We start from the raw sequence: 19,027 nt of genomic DNA, 5'->3' as shown, positions 1-19,027 counted from the left end.
AACCTGTAGCTGTAGAATGTAACATGTTTTAAAAATTACAACATCATTAGTAAAAATCGTATCAAAGGGTTTCCCTGGTGGCGCAGTGGTTGAGAGTCCACCTGCTGATGCAGGGGACGCGGGTTCGTGTCGCGGTCCGGGAAGATCCCACATGCCACGGAGCGGCTGGGCCCATGAGCCATGGCCGCTGAGCCTGCGCGTCCGGAGCCTGTGCTCCACAACAGGAGAGGCCACAACGGTGAGAAGCCCGCGTACCGCAAAAAAAAAAAAAAAAATCATATCAAAGAAGCAAATGAAGTAAATGCCTATAGATAAAGCCTTAATGTCCTGTATATTCGGGCTTTTTAAATGCCAGATATTGGTCTTCTTGTATTGAAACTTTATCAGTAAAACTAATAATTTTTTTCTTGTTTTTAGTGCCTGGCTCTCTGGCTATGAAAACCCTGTGGTGTCTCGAATTAATATGAGAATACAAGATCTCACAGGACTAGATGTCTCCACAGCAGAGGAATTACAGGTAGGTAATCACATCCTACACTTCTTCAAAAGATGCTTCAGATGAGATTTTTTCTGTCACTATACAGGCAGTACTCAATTTGCATGATACTTTGAGACTGTAAAAGTGAATATATAAGCTGAAACCATGTACAGTGATCTTAATAATCAGTAGGAAAAATTGTTCTGTGACCTTTAAAATTTTTTGTCAAGACATTAAAAACTCTTACTGTTGAGTATAAACGTATAGGGAAATGAAAAATATGTAACACTAGTATTTATTAAGTACACTGTGATTTTTTTTTTCATTCCTAGGCCTGTCAGGTGGCCATGGCAGTTTTCTTTTTTTAATAAATTATTTTTTTCTGTTTTCTAGTAAGAAATAATTCACATACCATAAAATTTACCCTGGTTTTAATATTCACATGATTGTACAATCATCAACACTATTTTCATCACCTCCAAAGAAACCTCAGTTAAGTAGTCACTCTCCATTCCCCCTCCCTAGTGCCCCTGGCAACTGCTTCTCTACCTTCTGTATGTAAGTTTGCCTATTCTAAATATTTCATATAAATGGAGTAATACAATATGTGACCTAGTGTATCTGGCTTATTTCACTTGACAATGTTTTTAAGGTATATCCATGTTGTAGCATGTATCAGCACTTTATTCTTTTTCATGGCTGAATAATATTAACATTCTCTTGTTTGGATATACCACGTTTTATTTATTTATCAGTTGGAGGGCTTTTGGATTGTTTCCACTCCTTGGCTATTATGACTAATGCTATTTGTCTACAAATTTTCGTACAAATGTCATTTAAATCTCTCTTGGGTATAAACCTACATATGTAATTGCTGGGTCATGTGGTAACTTTTAATATTTGAGGAACTGCCAAACTGTTTTCCAGAATGGCTGCACCATTTTACAATCCCATTGGCAATGTATGAGGGTTCCATTTTCTTCACATCCTTGCCAGCACTTGTTCTTGTCCAGTTTTTTTATTAAGGTCATTCTGGTATGTTTGAAGTGCTATCTCATCATGGTTCTTATTTGCGTTTCCCTGATGGCTAATGATGTTGAGTATCTTTTCATGAGTTATTGGCCATTTTTTTAAAAATTTATTTATCTTATTTATTTTTGGTTCTGTTCAGTCTTCGTTGCTACATGTAGGCTTTCTCTAGTTGCAGAGAGCAGGGGCTACTCTTCATTGTGGTGCATGGGCTTCTCATTGCGGTGGCTTCTTTTGCTGCGGAGCATGGGCTCTAGGCGCGTGGGCTTCAGTAGTTGCAGCATGCAAGCTCAGTAGTTGTGGCTCTTGGGCTGTAGAGCGTGGGCTCAGCAGTTGTGGCTCACGGGCTCTAGAGCCAGGCTTAGTAGTTGTGGCGTACGGGCTTAGTTGCTGCATGGCATGTGGGATCCTCCTGGACCAGGGATTGAACCCATGTCCCCTGCATTGGCAGGCAGACTCTCAACCACAGTGCCACCATGGAAGCCCCAGCCATTTTTATATCTTTGAAAAAATTTCTATTCAAATCCTTTGCCTATTTTTTATTGGGTTGTTTTTATTGTTGTGTTATTTATATGTTCTGAATACTTGACCCATATTAGGTGTATGGGTTGCAAATATTTTCTCCCGTTCTATGGTGTGTCTTTCACTTTCTTGATGGTGTCCTTTGGCAAAATATTTTTAATTTCTATGAAGTCTGATAGGTCTTTTTTTTGGTTGCTTTGGCATAAGGTGTTTAAGAAACCATTGCCTAATCCAAGGACATAAAGATTTACACCTGTGGTTTTTCCTACAGTTTTTATGGTTTTCTTTCTTACATTCAGGTCTTTGATCCATTTTGAGTCAATTTTTATATATGGTGTAAGATAGAGGTCCAACTTTATTCTTTTCATGTGGTTAGCCAATCGTCCCAGCATCATTTGTTGAAAACTAGTCTTCTCTATTGAATTGTCTCAGTATTATAAAATATTAGAAATATTGAGGATTACAGTGTTTTATTTCTTTGTAAACACTTACCAAGAATAGTTTATGTTCCTTCATCTCATTTGTGAAACTTATGATACAGAGTGAGCATCTTTTCTCTTCCTTCGCAAATTGTCATACTTCTAAGTTTGGATCAGCTTTCAACATTTTATCCTTTGTGCTTTCAATGTTGTTAAATATCTCTGAGAGATCTTTTATTGTCGATTTTTTTCCAGTCACTTCCTCTAAGACATCTTCTTCATCCTTTTCATCATGATCACTTTCCTTATGTTAGTAAGTTTACCTTCACCACATTCCTCTGACTGCGTATCTAGAGTTTCTCAAACAGCAAAAGTTAGAAGCATTTTCCTTGTCAGCCTTTTCTTCTGTGTCTGCATTTAAGTCTGATTTCTTTTTTGGCGGCTGGGGGGTGGGGGAGGGGGGCTCAGCATGAGGGGATTCTTTTAGTATTGGAGTATAGTTGATTTACAATGTTGTGTTAGTTTCAGGTGTACAGCAAAGTGATTTAGTTATACATATATGTATAGCTATTCTTTTTCAGATTCTTTCCCCATATAGGTTATCACAGAGTACCAAGTAGATTTCCCTGTGCTATACAGTATGTCCTTATTAGTTATCTATTTTATATATAGTAGTGTGTATATGTTAATCCCAAGTTCCTAATTTATCCTCCCCCCGACCTTTCCCCTTTAGTAACTATAAGTTTGTTTCTGAAGTCTGCCAGTCTGTTTCTGTTTTGTAAATAAGTTCATTTGTATCATTTTTAGATTCCATGTACAGTGATCATATGCTGTTTGTCTTTCTCTGACTTCATTTAGTATGACAGTCTCTAGGTCCATCCATGTTGCTGCAAGTGGCATTATTTCATACCTTTTATATGGCTGAGTAAAATTCCACTGATACATGTACCACATCTTCTTTATCTATTCCTCTGTTGATGGACATTTAGGTTGCTTCCTAAGTGCCCAGGAGTGGGATTGCTGGATCATACGGTAGCTCTATTTTTAGTTTTTTAAGGAACCTCCATACTGTTCTCCATAGTGGCACCACCAATTTACATTCCCACCAACAGCATAGGAGGGTTCCCTTTTCTGCACACCCTCTTTAGCATTTATTGTTTGTAGACTTTTTGATGATGGCCATTCTGGCCAGTGTGAGGTGATACCTTCGTAATTTTCTTGTTTCTAGTTGTGGCCCTTTGTTTTCTTCCTAGAGAAGTTCCTTTAGCATTTGTTGTAAAGCTGTTCTGGTGGTGCTGAGTTCTTTTTAGCTTTTGCTTATCTGTAAATCTTGTGATTTCTCCATTGAATCTGAGCAAGAGCCTTGCTGGGTAGAGTGTTTTTGACTGTAGTTCTTTCCTTTTCATCACTTTAGATATATTGTGCCACTCCCTTCTGGCCTGAAGAGTGTCTGTTGAAAAATCAGCTGATAACCTTATGGGGATTCCTTTGTATGTTACTTGTTGCTTTCCCCTTGTTGCTTTTAATATTTTCTTTTTAATATTTGTTGGTATGATTAATATGTGTCTCAGCATGCCCCTCCTTGGGTTTATCCTGTATGGGACCCTCTGCTTCCTGGACTTGGGTGACTGTTTCCTTTCCCATATTAGGGAAGTCTTCCCCTACTATCTCCCCAAATATTTCCTAAGGTCCTTTCTCTCTCTCGTCTCCTTCTGGGACCCCTATAATGTGAACGTTGGTGCATTTAATGTTGTCCCAGAGGTCTTTTATACTGTCTTCATTTCTTTTCATTCTTTATTCCTTTCCACAGCAGTGATTTCCACCATTCTGTCTTCCAGCTCACTTATCCATTCTTCTGCCTCATTTATTCGGCTATTGATTCCTTCTGGTGTAGTTTTCATTTCAGTTATTGTATTGTTCATCTCTGTTTGTTTGTTCTTTATATCTTCTAGCTCTTGTATCTTCTCAGTCTGTGCCTCCATTCTTTTACTGAGATCTCGGATCATCTTTACTATTACTCTGAATTCTTTTTCAGGTAGATTGCCTGTCTCCACTTCACTTAGTTCTTCTGGGGTTTTATCTTGTTCCTTCATCTGGAACATTTTCCTCTGCCATCTCATTTTGTCTAACTTTCTGTGTTTGAGGTCCCACAGGCTGCAGGATTGTAGTTCCTCTTGCTTCTGGTGTCTGCCCCCTAGTGGATGAGACTGGTCTAAGAGGCTTGTGCAGGCTTCTTAGTGAGAAGGACTGGTGCCTGCCCACTGGTGGGTGGAGCTGGGTCTTGTCCCTCTGGTGGGCAGGACCGTGTCAAGGGATGTGTTTAGAGGCGGCTGTGGGCTCAGGAAGACTTAAGCAGCCTGTCTGCCTGTGTTCCTGCCCTGTTGGTTTTTTGGCCTGGGGCGTCCCAGCACTGGAGCCTAAGGGCTGTTGGGTGGGGCCAGGTCTTGGCATCAAAGTGGCAGCCTTTAGGGCAGCTCACGCCAGTGAGTACTCCCCAGTGTCTCCGCCACCGGTGTCCTTGTCCCCATAGTGAGCCACAGCCACCCCCACCTCCCAAGGAGATCCTCCAAGTCCAGCAGGTAGGTCTGACCCTGGCTCATATGAAGTCACTGCTTTTTCCCCTGGGTTCCCATGCACACAAGACCTTGTGTGTGCCCTCCAAGAGTAGAGTTTCTGTTTCCCCCCAGTACTGGGGAGTTCCTGTGATCAAGCCCTGCTGGCCTTAAAAGCCAAATGCTCTGGGGGCTCCTCCTCTCAATGCCAGACCCCCAGACTGGGGAGCCTGACGTGGGGCTCAGAACTTTCACTCCTGTGGGAGAACCTCTGTGATATAAATATTTTCCAGTTTGTGGGTCAGCCACCCAACACTTATGGGATTTGTTTGTATCACAAATGCATCCCTCCTACTGTCTTGTTGTGACTTCTTCTTTGGAAGTAGCATATCTTTTTTGGTAAGTTCCAGTCTTTTTTGTTGACAGTTTTTCAGCCATTAGTTGTGATTTTGGTGTTTTCACGAGAGGAAAGGTGAGCTCAGGTCCTTCTACTCCCCGATCTTGTCCTGGAACCAAGTCCATTTAAATTTGATTTGAATTTCACTTACAGCATTATTGCTTTCCATTTCTCTGCTGTACTGTATCTTTGTTGGCCAATTTCTTCTTCTAATTGTCTGTTTGTTTTTGTAAAATATCACATAGGTTTTTACTGGGAAATAAGGAGGCAGCATAACTACATGCTTTGCTGTCTGTGCATGAACTGAATAACAGATATGCAGTGACCAATCACTGATAAACTTTGAAAGAAGTGACATGACTGGTCATTGATCATGATATGTAGCTGTTATTTGTATAGTAATTTGTGGACTGAAGAGCTAGTAGCAATGTTTGCACTTTATGCAGTTACTCACAGTTAATGATGTAACATGGTAACTGAAATGTCCACTGTGTTGTTGGGGGTCTGGTGTCCAGGGTTAGCTAAACCATGGTATCTGAGATTTGTGCCTTTTGAAACTGTGCAAAACAGGACTTCCCGAATTTAAATTTGCTTATATTAAGTTATTTACTCCATGGTCATCTACAACTTCCTTGGTACTTGTTTGGTTATTAAAAAAACTATGATGTGTCTTTTTCTTTCCTAATTTGTATTTATTCTCACCTGCCTAACCTTCACAGGCTCTTTCAGGGTACTTGATATATTTCTAACTTAATAGTCTGATCCAACCCAACGAAGGCATCTACAACATATGAAGTAAAATATCCACAGTAATAACAATTTACATAGGACTTGGACTTTGCTGTAGGCAACACTTTTAATTATGCACTCATTTCATTTCATCAATTATGCTCTTTAAATTACATTCTCCTTTCATTTTCTTAGCATTTTGTCATATTGGGATGGAAGGGAGGGAGTTAAGGAAGGTATCATTATCCTTATTTTACAAATAAGAAAACTGAGGTGTATCCAAAGTTACATATACTGCATTGTAACTAAGAAATCTGGAACTTGAGCTCAGACCAAATATTTCTCTTACTTTCTTTTGCTGCTTCATGCTGGGGCATTGTCACATCCAAATGAAGTTGTCATGGCCTTCCAACAGGAATAATTAAATTGGTTTTAACTTCTTCCCTTTCTTACCTAAGTAGAGAAAAAAAATATGTAGGAAACTGGATTTCATTAAAGTAGATTGGGAGTTTGCCAGCATTTTGGGCTTTGGAAAACATGAGTCTTGATTTAAATTCCCAAGAAAAGTGTTTAGTAAGAATTAATAATAAAAATATTGAAATTCTAATTCTAGAAATTTTTAATTCAAATTCAGGTTTTAGTTTCTTATATATTAAGGAAAAGCATGTCCCCCGAAACATTTGCTAAAGAAAAGCATATTAACTAAGGTTCTAAAATAGCATATAGTAGCTATCCTTAGTTTTTCATCCTTGGTTTTTTAGGAACTCTTTATTGATTTAAAAAATGCTTTGCTTCTCATTTATTTAGAAGTACCTAACCATGATATATAAGAGGCCAAAATGGGACTCATAGGTTTTTTTGAATAGTAATCTTGATAGTTCTTTCATTCATGTTTTGTTTCTCTCCTTCAGGTAGCTAACTATGGAGTTGGAGGACAGTATGAACCCCATTTTGATTTTGCACGGGTAAGTAAAAAAAAAAAAAAAGGCGAATGAAGGAGTTCCACTAAAGCTTAGGCATGACATGTTAATTCTGTTCTTTTAGTATTAAAAATTCATAGCTGGGCTTCCCTGGTCACACGGGTTCGAGCCCTGGTCTGGGAGGGTCCCACATGCCACAGAGCAACTAGGCCCGTGAGCCACAACTACTGAGCCTGCGCGTCTGGAGCTTGTGCTCCGCAGCAAGAGAGGCTGCAATAGTGAGAGACCCGTGCACCGCGATGAAGAGTGGCCCCCGCTTGCCACAACTAGAGAAAGCACTCGCACAGAAACGAAGACCCAACACAGCAAAAATAAATTAATTAATTAATAAACTCCTACCCCCAACATCTTCTTGAAAAAAAAAAAAATTCATAGCTTATTTGGAATTTGTGGAAGCATGGTGGAACAGATATTCTGTAAAGCCTTTTAAAGCAGTAAAAAATACCTAGAGACAGGGTAAAAGAACTTAGCATACTTTTAAATGCATTGCTGAGCTTTGAAGAAAGTAAAGGAAATTCTCAAAGGCAAACTGAATAGAGAAAACCTAGAGACTAAAATTAGAGTGTTTAAAGGGAGCAAAAAAGCTAAGGCTGGAGGCATGTACCTCCAGGAATCTAGAGCTTTGGGGATTAATAGCTCTGTGAGAGGACCTGCTATAGTGTAGGCTACTGAACTGAGATACCTGCATAAAACCTAAATCTCCAAAAGGATTACACCTTCAGAGAAAGAAAGAATGGCCTAGAAACTCATCTGCTTTGAGTCAAGACCCTTCAAAAGAGTTTCCTCTCGCATCCTAGCTGGAGTATGATGTGTTATGGGGAGCTTTTTCTGGCAGTTTGAAAGCAGAGGCCTGCCAATAGATACAGATGCCCCCGGGATGTTAGATACTTCAGTTATCAGATACAGAATATAAAAAAACTATATAGGTCCAGTCTAGCCTCCTCTGGGAGCGGGCAGTTGGCGAGCCCACGCTAACCTGCGCAACTCTGTCCTGATCCCCGAGTTCTCACATGGTGCCCAGACAGATCGGATCGAAGCCATGGCCATTCTTTTCACTGTTGTTGCCAGGGGAACCACTATCCTTGCCAGACATGCTTGGTGTGGAGGCAACTTCCTGGAGGTGACAGAGCAGATTCTGGCTAAGATACCTTCTGAAAATAACAAGCTAACGTACTTACATGGCAATTATTTGTTTCATTACATCTGCCAAGACAGGATTGTATATCTTTGTATCACTGATGATGATTTTGAGCGTTCCCGAGCCTTTAATTTTCTAAATGAGATAAAAAAGAGGTTCCAGACTACGTACAGTTCAAGAGCACAAACAGTGCTTCCATATGCCATGAATAGTGAGTTCTCAAGTGTCTTGGCTGCACAGCTGAAGCATCACTCCGAGAATAAGGGCCTAGATAAAGTGATGGAGACTCAAGCCCAAGTGGATGAACTTAAAGGAATCATGGTCAGAAACATACATCTGGTGGCTCAGCAAGGCAAAAGATTGGAATTATTGATAGATAAAACAGAAAATCTCGTGGATTCGTCTGTCACCTTCGAAACAACCAACAGAAATCTTGCCCGAGCCATGTGTGTGAAGAATCTCAAGCTCACCATCATCATTATCATCTTATCAGTCATATTCATCTATATTATTGTGTCACCTCTCTGTGGTAGATTTACATGGCCAAGCTGTGTGAAGAAATAAAGTTATCATTAACCAAGGATACGAGAGAACAGGGAGTTAAAAGCAATCCGTTTGATTCAGGCCTTTTAATACTGACAGATGGTGTCTACCAGTCTTTTCAACCCTCTTCTTTCTCTCTTTTGTTTTAATATTGTTCTGTGCCTCCAGATTTATCTTTGTCCTATCAACCAGTTTATTCCAGTGCACTTCAGACCGAACCATTTATTGCAGCAGTAGCCTTAAAAAGGCATTTTGTTTCTTTGGTTTGTTAACTAGTGTCATCTACTTATAGATACATTTTTGTTTATAATTGCACAAAGCTATCACAGCTAGAAACCACCTGTCTTATGAGCTGTCTACTGAAATTATGGATGACCTTTGTGCACACAAAAGTTCAAGAGACAGATAGTATTGCTAACATCTCATCTTAATGTCCTTTGATTTTGAAGGGTATTAAGTGCTTGGAAACAATATACATGGAGAATTGTAGTTATTTTGGGAATTGTAATTAATTGTTGGTGTTTCTAGGAGCCCAAGCAGGTAAAGCATTAAACATTTTATCTCAGTGAGATGGGGAACGTTTTGCTAGCCTCTTAGAAGCAAACAGAATTATCCTTGTCTGCCTATTATTAACTTTTAGGAAGAAAGTTTTGATCATTCACAAACCTCGCAGAGCTTGATATCCTCTGTTTCCCCATTGCAGTTGATTTAAGAAGACAGTGGTTTAAATATTGTCGAAGGTTGTGGTTTTTTTACATATTCCTTTTTCTTTGGTAGATATTTAGGGCAATTGTATAGATAATAGAATGGGTAGTGGACGGAATGGGGAGGCACATTTCTCTGGCTCACCAAAGAAAAAGAAGAGAACCACAGTGGAAAAGCCCAAACTGAATATAGTCAGCAGTCAACTCCAGGATTTGGGTTTGACTGGTGTTGAATAATAGTTTGAGCATCCTTTGCGGTTTAGTAAGTTCTTTAATCTGCCTAGTTTTGAAGAATTCTTTTGTGAAACTTGAGAGTAGACAGTATGATGCATGAAAGAATGCAAGACATTTTAGCTAACATCCATGTAACTGCAGCGTGAAAAGACTGGAGTGTAATCATACTGCTTTGGCTACTCTGGCATCTGTTAGCTAGTGTGTACTTTTAGTGTGTATCTGAAAGGACAACATTTGCTGCCCTAGATCTAATTGCACTTATTTATCAATAAATGCCAGTAAATGGACATTATATTACATTTGACTATTTTCCCAATGAAAGAACAAATTGGTCTGTAAAACCTAGTCACCTGTTTAGCCTACTCATGTGCCTTGAATATTTATATGTGTCACATAATCTGGCACCTGCAACCTGTTCTTCCATCTGTACCATTCAATTCATGCTGATTCATTTATTTGACATATATTTTCAACCCCCTGGAACTCTTTTCCTGGTGATCATGTATAGTGCAAATGTTTTTTCAGTCCTCTTTATCAACACTAATGCCTTTTAATTACATCAGCATTTCCTGTTGGAAAACACATTTGTTCCATGAAAACATTTGGCATTCCTTAATAATAATTTCCAAATGTCTTTAATTCCAAGACTTAAAGCTTATTTCCCTTGCTTACACACACGTGAATAAAAATGATGTGCATGTTTTAGGGATAAATTACTTAACCATCTCTTGATCTATTTATGTATAAGAATGCTTTTTAAAGCACATACTTTGTTTAAATTATGCACAAACTGAAGGCATTAATAAAATTTAAGAGTAATAGAAAAAAATAACTAATACTTTAAAAATAAAAGAGGATAAAATTACTGAATTCTCAAAATGATTTGACATATTTGAAAAATAAACAGAAGCTTTAGGTCGAAAAAATTGTTGAAATTTAAAATTTAGTGTATAAGTTAAACAGATTAGAGACTGCTGCAGTGAATTGGGCAATAAATCTGAAGAAATTACAGGAATACATTTTGAAAGACAGGAAGATAAACATGAAATAGATGCAGAGGCTGGAGAATAAATAATATTAAAGCAGTTTGTTAAAAAGTTGTTCTCGCCCAAGTACTTACTCTTGCTTAAGATCAGTAAATATTTAACCTTTTAAATTAAAAAGTTAAGTAATTTTAACATATCAAGCTGTAAATAGTCATTACCAAATCTTAATTTAAGCTTTATCATAATTACATGAATTCTAAGGAATGTGCCAAGTATTCTAATAAACTTCTTGATCTATTACCATTTTTTAATAAGAGTATATTCTTTGGAAAGAAAACAGTCTGTATTGTATTACATTCCTTGACTGGTTTCATCCCAGAATCCTAGACTCTTTCTCTGGGCAGGCTAGCAAAGAATATATTTTTAGTCCCTTTTCCATCTGTTTTCAGTTATTGAAAAATGTCTGAGGATCTTGGATGATGTGAAAGACTACAGTTTAAGTCCTCACATTAATGTAACCAAATTTTTTTTCGTAGCTTTTTATTTTGAAATAATTATAGATTCCTAGGAAGTTTCCCCTCAAATATACAGGGAGATCCCATGCACCCTTCACTCAGCCGCCTTCAGTGTTAACATCTTGCATAACTGTAGTACACTATCAAAACCAGGAAATTGGTGTTGGCACAAGCAACAGAGCTTATTCATATTTCACCAGTTATGCTCGCACTCATGTCTGTCTGTCTATACAGTTTTATTACATGTGTAGCTTTATGTAACTACCACCACAATAAAGATACATAACCTCACCATCACTGTAAGACTCCCTTGCGGTACTGCTCTGTAGCTACATATACCCTTCTGCCTCCCATCCGTAACTGCTGGTAACCGCTAATCTGTTCTTCACTAAAATTATTTTGCAAGTGTTATGTAAATGTTACATACGGCATGTATCCTTTTAAGATTGTCTCTTTTCACTCAGCATAATTCCCTTGAGGTTCATCCATGTTTTTGCAGAACATATCAACAGGGTGTTCCTTTTTTTTGCTGCATAGTATTCTGTGGTATAGGTATACGACAGTTTTAGTCATTCATCCTTTGAAGGACATTAACGGACAATTTGACGATATGACAAATTGATGTGTATAAATTTCTGTGTGAAAAATACATGATTTTCATTTTTCTGGGAAAATGCCAAGAGACTATACTGTATTTTAATTTAGCTTTAAATAGCCAGACGTGAATTCTCTAGCCAGATTAAAGTGCTGACAGCCCAAAAGACAGTCAAGAATAGTAGCAGTGACATTTGAATGGATCATGAGTTCAAAGTAAATCTCAAGGTAAATTTTTTTTTACCCACAGAGAATTGACTTAATGAATGTAGCTGAGAGACTCTCATGTCTTGCTTTTTTGGAAGCTAAAACTATAGGTGTCAACTTTTAAAATAATCTGTGGATAGTAGATACTGGTTCTCATTATATAGGCTAACAAATCTGTTTTTTCCCCCCGAATGGTCTTATCAAAAGTATTCGGTGTACTGGTTGAATCAACAACCAACAAATATCTGAACGCCTCTTGTATATATAGTGCACTGGACATTATAAAGGAACCTTTAGGGGCTGTTTTTAGCATACTATTCAGCATATTAATGATGTTAGTTGCCATTGGAGAATTTGCATTACTGAATTTTATACCACTGAGTTGTGTTTTATTCACAGAAAGATGAGCCAGATGCTTTCAAAGAGCTGGGGACAGGAAATAGAATTGCTACATGGCTGTTTTATGTAAGTTATAGCTAAAATTTTTAAGTTGGGATTTGATCACATGACTCATTTATTTTGATGTGTTCACATGTTTGTTCTGTTTAGCTCTTGATTAACATCCTAGCTTAACGTTTTTTTACAACTGAGTAAAGAATTTTTTCTTTGCATTTATAACTTTTTCAGATTGTACTTATTACAACCTGAAGAAGAAAGTTAAAATTACACCTAGTTCCAGTATTTGGAGGCAATGTGATATTTTGGAGTATGGACTGTCATCTATAGTCATCTATAATGTGTATATAAGCAACTCTATGTATTTGTAGGAATTTATGTGTATATATACACATTATCTTAATAAACTTTTATTTTGAATTTATTGATAAATATAATATCAGAAAAGTGTACAAATCATAAGTATATAACTTGATAAATTTTCACAAAGTGAACACTAGCATAATCAGCACCCAGATCAAGGAGAAATAGTACATTAGAGCACGCTAGAAGCCCTTTCCTCAAGGGTAACCATTCTCCCATTGTTCATTAGTTTCAAAACAGTATGATCTTCATTTTTTAAAATTGTTTGTTTATATATTCATACATAAAGCTTTGATCATAATATTTGCCCCAGTTATCTATTGCTGCATAACAAATCACCCCAAAACTGAATGGTTTAAAGTAACAGTTTGATTCTTATCTTTCATGGTTGTGAGGTTGATTGGGCTTCATTTATGGTTCTTGCTCTGGATCTCTCATGCATTTGCAATCAGATGATGGCTGGCACTGGGGTCACCTTAAAGGCTGAGGTTGAGGCTGGTTGTTGGCCAGAATACCAGCATGTGGACTGGGCTTCCTCATAGCATGAGGCTGAATTCTAAGAGCAAGTATCCCCCAAAAGGCAGTACATAACTTTTTTTTCCTTTTGGCTGTGTTGGGTCTTCGTTGCTGCACGCGGGCTTTCTCTAGTTGCGGTGAGTGGGAGCTATTCTTCATTGCAGTGTGCAGGCTTCTCATTGCGGTAGCTTCTCGTTGCGGAGCACAGGCTCTAGGTGCACAGGCCTCAGTAGTTGTGGCTTGTGGCTCTAGAGCACAGGCTCAGTAGTTGTGGCACACAGGTCGCTGCAACTAGGGAAGGCCCACACGCAGCAACAAAGCCCCATTGCAGCCAAAAATAAATACATAAAGTAAATAAATTTTAAAAAAAAAGCAAAGAAATACAAGAAAATTGATGCTATATTATTTGGTCCAATATCCATAAATGTTAGATTATTTGTGACTATCAGACTATATATTAGATAATTATATCCCCTTTTAGTTATATGTAGCATTTTTATTAGATTAGTATTCATTTTTTTCATTATTTGAATGCTTTTCTCAGATGGGCCACATAGCACAACTTTTAAATTCCTCTGAAGTTAATTTTTTCATTGCTTAAGAGCTATTAGCTCTTTGATATCGATTATATATTTATCATGGTAAAATATACTTCTTTATATCATTGAATGCCTTTAGAGTTAAACTGTGCTTGATACTAAGATCAAACTCTTCTTTGGTACAGCATTTGCCTATAAATCACTTGTTTTAGATGTGACTCTTGAATATAGCATATAGTTGGATTTTGCTTTGTGATACATTAGTCTGACTCTACATTCTACTTATGTTGTTTTTGAAAAAAATCTTCACTATATGATCTGTGTTTCCTTTGCCTCATTTTATGCATGTGCTGCTTCAGTTAATTTGGAAGGTTTGTGTTTTTATTCTAATTCACCATTAAGAATTTAACTTTATAAATCTTTTCATCTTCTAATTTTTAGTTAATATGTGTTGATACCCTACCATGAGAAATGACAAAACTGGTTTTAGTTTATTACTTTTCTCTTGGTGTTTAGTTCTATTTTGTTTGAAGTCACTTATTTAAATATTTATTGAATACCTACTGTTTTGAGGCTATTCTCAGCAATAAACAAAACAGATGAGAATTCCTGCCCCCATGGAGATGATATTCTAGTGCTATAGAATACATATTTACACCCCATGTTACTTGATTTGTCAGTTTTAAATCATCTCTTTTTACCTCTGGCTATAAAAGAAATAGCTATCCCAAAGTATATCCCAGTCTCCCTTGCTGACTTCCATCTTTCCTCTGCTTTTATATATCTATGTAAACCTAAATAGCATCTTGTTTTTTAAAAACTGACTAGCATGCACAAACCCATTTATGTAAGTAGAAGTGCAGATATTCTCATTCTAGTATTTAGTATCAAATCTACCTCACAGTGGCATGTTTAACTTTATTCTACCAGCACTTTCGATAATACTCTCATCTCTTATTAGATGAGTGATGTGTCAGCAGGAGGAGCCACTGTTTTTCCTGAAGTAGGAGCTAGTGTTTGGCCCAAAAAGGTAAGCTTAGCTTGTTATTTTAATTTGGGAGGGGGGGGTCCTCTGTATTTTTTTCCCTGAGGAATATATGCACCTATATTTCATAGTCTAAGTAGTAAATAACATTTTTAAAGGTAGTATACTTAAGGACTACATTATGTCTAGGGAAGATTTTAGATATTGTACAATTTACCGTGAGTACCTAGAGGTATGAACAACCAGGGATTAGTATTTAGAAGTTTTCATTTCTAAAATGGGTTCCGTATGATACTTGCTATTGTAAGATGTGTTAGCTTTGGCAAATACACTTTTTTGTTAAGTAATGCTGATATTAATGCTTTCATGTGATCACCAAAATTTTGTACATTATATGATACTTTCAGAACCATATTAGAGGAAGATATAGTGCTGCCATAGAGAATTATTTCCATAGAACAGAGGAAAATTTAGTTACTATAAAAAGCAATAACCTGATACTTTATTTGGGGATAATTTCGTATTGTTTTCCACAGGGAACTGCTGTTTTCTGGTATAATCTGTTTGCCAGTGGAGAAGGAGATTATAGTACACGGCATGCAGCCTGTCCAGTGCTGGTTGGAAACAAATGGGGTAAATATTTCCTATATTCTCTGAATAGAATTTGTGATTTTTGTCTCTTATTTAAAAATTATTATAATTTACATCTTAAAAGAAAGTGAAAAAAAACTCCTGACAGATTTGCCTAATATGACTTTAACACTGAAAGGGATTCAACCAAGCAAGTTTCTTATCTTAATATAAATTTGCTTTCAACAGATCAGATTTTTTATGACATTTTTAACACTATTTCCACTCATTATTTAAGAAACGTTAATTGACTCAAAGTTGAATCTTCCTCTCATGGGGTTCACAGTTGTCTCTTGTAGTAGTTACTAATACAAAGATATAAACAGAAGATAGTAACTACTTACATTTAGGGAGGCTTCTTCGAAGTTTAATTAATTTTTATATTTAGTCTTGAAGATAGAGCAGTAGTTTTCCAGGCATGTTAGGGACCACGGCCAGGAATCATATGAAGCTAGAGAGGTACTCTCAGGTTTGTGCAAGTATAGGACTGGCCACACTAAAAAAAAAAAAAAGAAATAGAAATGGGTGAACTTATTTTTATATAGATTTATTTAACCGCATGTATCTATTTCCGTATGTGTCACTTGGCCACATTCCACACTTGAAGTGCTTAGTAGCTACATGTGTCTAGAGGCTACCGTATTGGACATAGCAAGATTAAGGAGTGATACCTGATCATCAGGACTTAAAAGACCTCCCCTGATGATAACTAATGTTTGAGAACCACTGGACTAGAATGAAGAGAGGCTAGTGGAGGAGAGATGAGTTTAGAAGGCTGTTTTCTGTTGTCTAAATGGGTGATGAAAGCCTGGACTAAGGCAGCAGCAAAAGGTTTGGAGAGCAAAGAATAGATTGAAGAGATCATAGAAGTAAAATCAACAGGGTTTGATGAATAAAAGATTGGATACACGGGTTAAGAAAGGTAACAAAGTAGTTAAGAATTAATGAGTGCTAGTTTAAATATCTTATACATGTTGATGCCATTGATTGGGTTCTATGATATACGAGGAGAAGAAAGAAATTAATTCCTTTGGGGGTATATTAAAAAACAGTATCTTGGAACAAAGGAAACTTGATGAGCACATGATACGAGAGATTAATCATAGAGTTGTGTTCATTTTTAAAATGTCTTTGTATTAGAAGTGGTATTCTGCAAACAGGTAAAACAGTGTTTTGTTCTGTCTGTACCTACATCTCAAGTCTTACATTGAACATTAGAAACTTTAGGAAATACCCATGCACAGATTCTCAAATGTACATACATATATATAAATTCTTTTTTATTTCCAGCATTTAGTGAAGTTCTTAAAAAGACAGCCTAAGTAGCATCTGCCTTTGTCTGGTTTTGGTCTTGAACTTTTTTAGCCCATGTAGAAACTTCATTATAGTCCTAGCTCCTAGGCGTTAGTTAAATACTAGTTAGAAAGAGGGAAGAGATATGGGAACATATGTATATGTATAACTGATTCACTTTGTTATGAAGCAGAAACTAACACACCACTGTAAAGCAATTACACCCCAATAAAGATGTTAAAAAAAAATACTAGTTAGATAGTGGGGGACATTAATATATTATTTTCTTTCACAGTATCCAATAAATGGCTCCATGAACGTGGACAGGAATTTCGAAGACCATGCACCTTGTCGGAATTGGAATGACAAACAGACTTCCCTTTCTCTCCTGTTGTACTCTAATGTGTCTGATACACACATTTCCCAGTCTTAACTTTGAAGAGTTTACAGTTGACTAACACTCCATGATTGATTCAGTCATGAACCTCATCCTATGTTTCATCTGTGGACAATCGCTAACTTGGTGGGGGTTTTTTTTTCTTTTAAAAGTAACACTTAAAACACCACATTTTACATATGAAACCTTAAAGTTCAGTTGGTATCACAGAGGACAAAGCAAGGCAGGGTAAAAAATGAGGAATTTTTACATTTATGGTATATTTTAAAGAACTTTTTTTGGTTGGATAAAAAATACAATTTAGGCATCTGATTATAGTATTTCAGTACATCTCAGTTGGTGGGTGGTAGGCTAGAATGGTCCGTGTGATTAAGGAACAGATGCCATATAGTATGGACCTAGGTATTATGTTTACCTAGTCTCAACAACTCCCTTCTGGATCTGCCTGAAGACTAGGAATAAATCAGCCCTGTAAAGTGGGTTCCATACAATGTTTGCCCCTCCATATGGTATTCTAATTTGATTTTTTTCTCCCAAGTCATTTTTAAAGTATGCTTTATTTTACCAATCCCCTTCTTTCATAGCTCCTCTGTGGTGAATTAAATCTGAGTTACAATACTTTGATTAAAAAAAAGTGTTTAACACAAGGTCCTACAGTAAAAGATTGGGCCTTCTTAACTAAAATGATCATGACTTAGTCTGTTTCTTGTTTTTTCTTAAATGACTGATGATTTTGTCCAAAAAATTTTGCTGTTTTTCTTAGTGCTAATTCCTTGCCTCTTATTTCAGCTACCTACAGCAGGGGATGATGATGTTGGCATTCGGATTAAAAAAATATCGTGCCTTAGGAGACTGGAAATTTAAAAATGTACAAGTCCTTTCAATGATGAGGGAATTGATATAAAAGGAGTTTTTCCTAAAAAGCCAAAATGTTTGTTTTTTCAATTCTGAAATGTGTTGTGACAACAGTGACCTATTTATGATCTTAAATCTTTTTTAAATGTTTCCGTTTTCTGTGTGGTATTTTTCGTATTTAAATGTGAATGTGTGCTATAGCAATAACAGGTTATTTCTTTAGAATTAGGACTTAGGTTTATCCTCCTGATTTTCATTCACTCTAAAGTCACATTGTTATGGTAGAAAATTAAGGCTCTTTGAACTTTCAGATATTCAATCAATCAAAATATATTACCTTCAAAGGGAGCTCTACAACTTTATTACTATGGTTATGGAGTTTTTACAGTAATGCTACTTAAGATTTTCTGTTGTTCAAATACATGGTATGGTAGTAGAAAGCTCTGAACCTATTGAAGTATGTTAATTGACCCTTTAACCTTTATATTTCTTATGGTGAATCATAGTTTACATAAGGGCTCTTTATCCTTTATGCAGTATTTAAATAAGGAAGAATTTGGTTAATTCTCTGGGAAAGAGGGTATTACTTTACCATTTTTTTTTTTAAAGTGAACTGTGAACTTTATTTCTCTGAACTATCCTTTGTTCCACTACAAGTATTTTAGTAAGAAATATTGAGAATTAAATTCATTAATCAGATTTTGTGACCACAGATTTTTTAAAAATCTTTTTTAGATGGAAGCAATGTAAATTCAAAATTGAAGAAATAAAATGGGTGTTCAAAGAAAGGATACTAATCCTTAATTGCCACGTGTTTTAGAAAGTAGAATAAAAAATATCTATTTCACAAGGAAACAACATATTCCATAATCTTACAAATTTCATTATATTCAACCCCAAACCCCACACAGGGATTGGTAAACTCTTGTCAGTGTTAGGTCTTACAGAACCCTCCCAAGTTTCATAATTACCAACTATTTTTCTTTCCAAATGAAAAGGAGAAAAAGAATTCCAGTATAAAACTTT

At 36.6% G+C, this 19,027-nt stretch overlaps 2 protein-coding genes across 2 annotated transcripts in view; both read left to right on the top strand.

Moving 5' to 3' along the window:
• The window catches only part of P4HA1 (prolyl 4-hydroxylase subunit alpha 1), a 60,005-nt gene extending 41,854 nt beyond the window's left edge, over positions 1-18,151 (top strand). Inside the window, 6 exon segments of the mRNA XM_032607628.1 lie at positions 418-517; positions 7,038-7,091; positions 12,427-12,492; positions 14,803-14,871; positions 15,363-15,459; positions 17,045-18,151. Coding sequence (XP_032463519.1) covers positions 418-517; positions 7,038-7,091; positions 12,427-12,492; positions 14,803-14,871; positions 15,363-15,459; positions 17,045-17,115 — 457 coding nt within the window. The 3' untranslated portion in view covers positions 17,116-18,151.
• LOC116741360 (vesicle-associated membrane protein 7-like) lies at positions 7,518-18,076 on the top strand. Its single transcript, XM_032607629.1, has 3 exons — positions 7,518-14,871; positions 15,363-15,459; positions 17,045-18,076. Exon 1 carries the CDS (start codon positions 8,146-8,148, stop codon positions 8,806-8,808), a length of 663 nt encoding a protein of 220 aa, XP_032463520.1. The 5' UTR covers positions 7,518-8,145; the 3' UTR covers positions 8,809-14,871; positions 15,363-15,459; positions 17,045-18,076.
• Positions 18,152-19,027: the final 876 nt, after the last annotated feature.

Source organism: Phocoena sinus, chromosome 16 (genome assembly GCF_008692025.1).
Source record: "Phocoena sinus isolate mPhoSin1 chromosome 16, mPhoSin1.pri, whole genome shotgun sequence".
Taxonomy (NCBI): domain Eukaryota; kingdom Metazoa; phylum Chordata; class Mammalia; order Artiodactyla; family Phocoenidae; genus Phocoena; species Phocoena sinus.
Note: the sequence above shows the minus strand (reverse complement) of the source record. Positions and strands in the feature narration are given on the sequence as shown.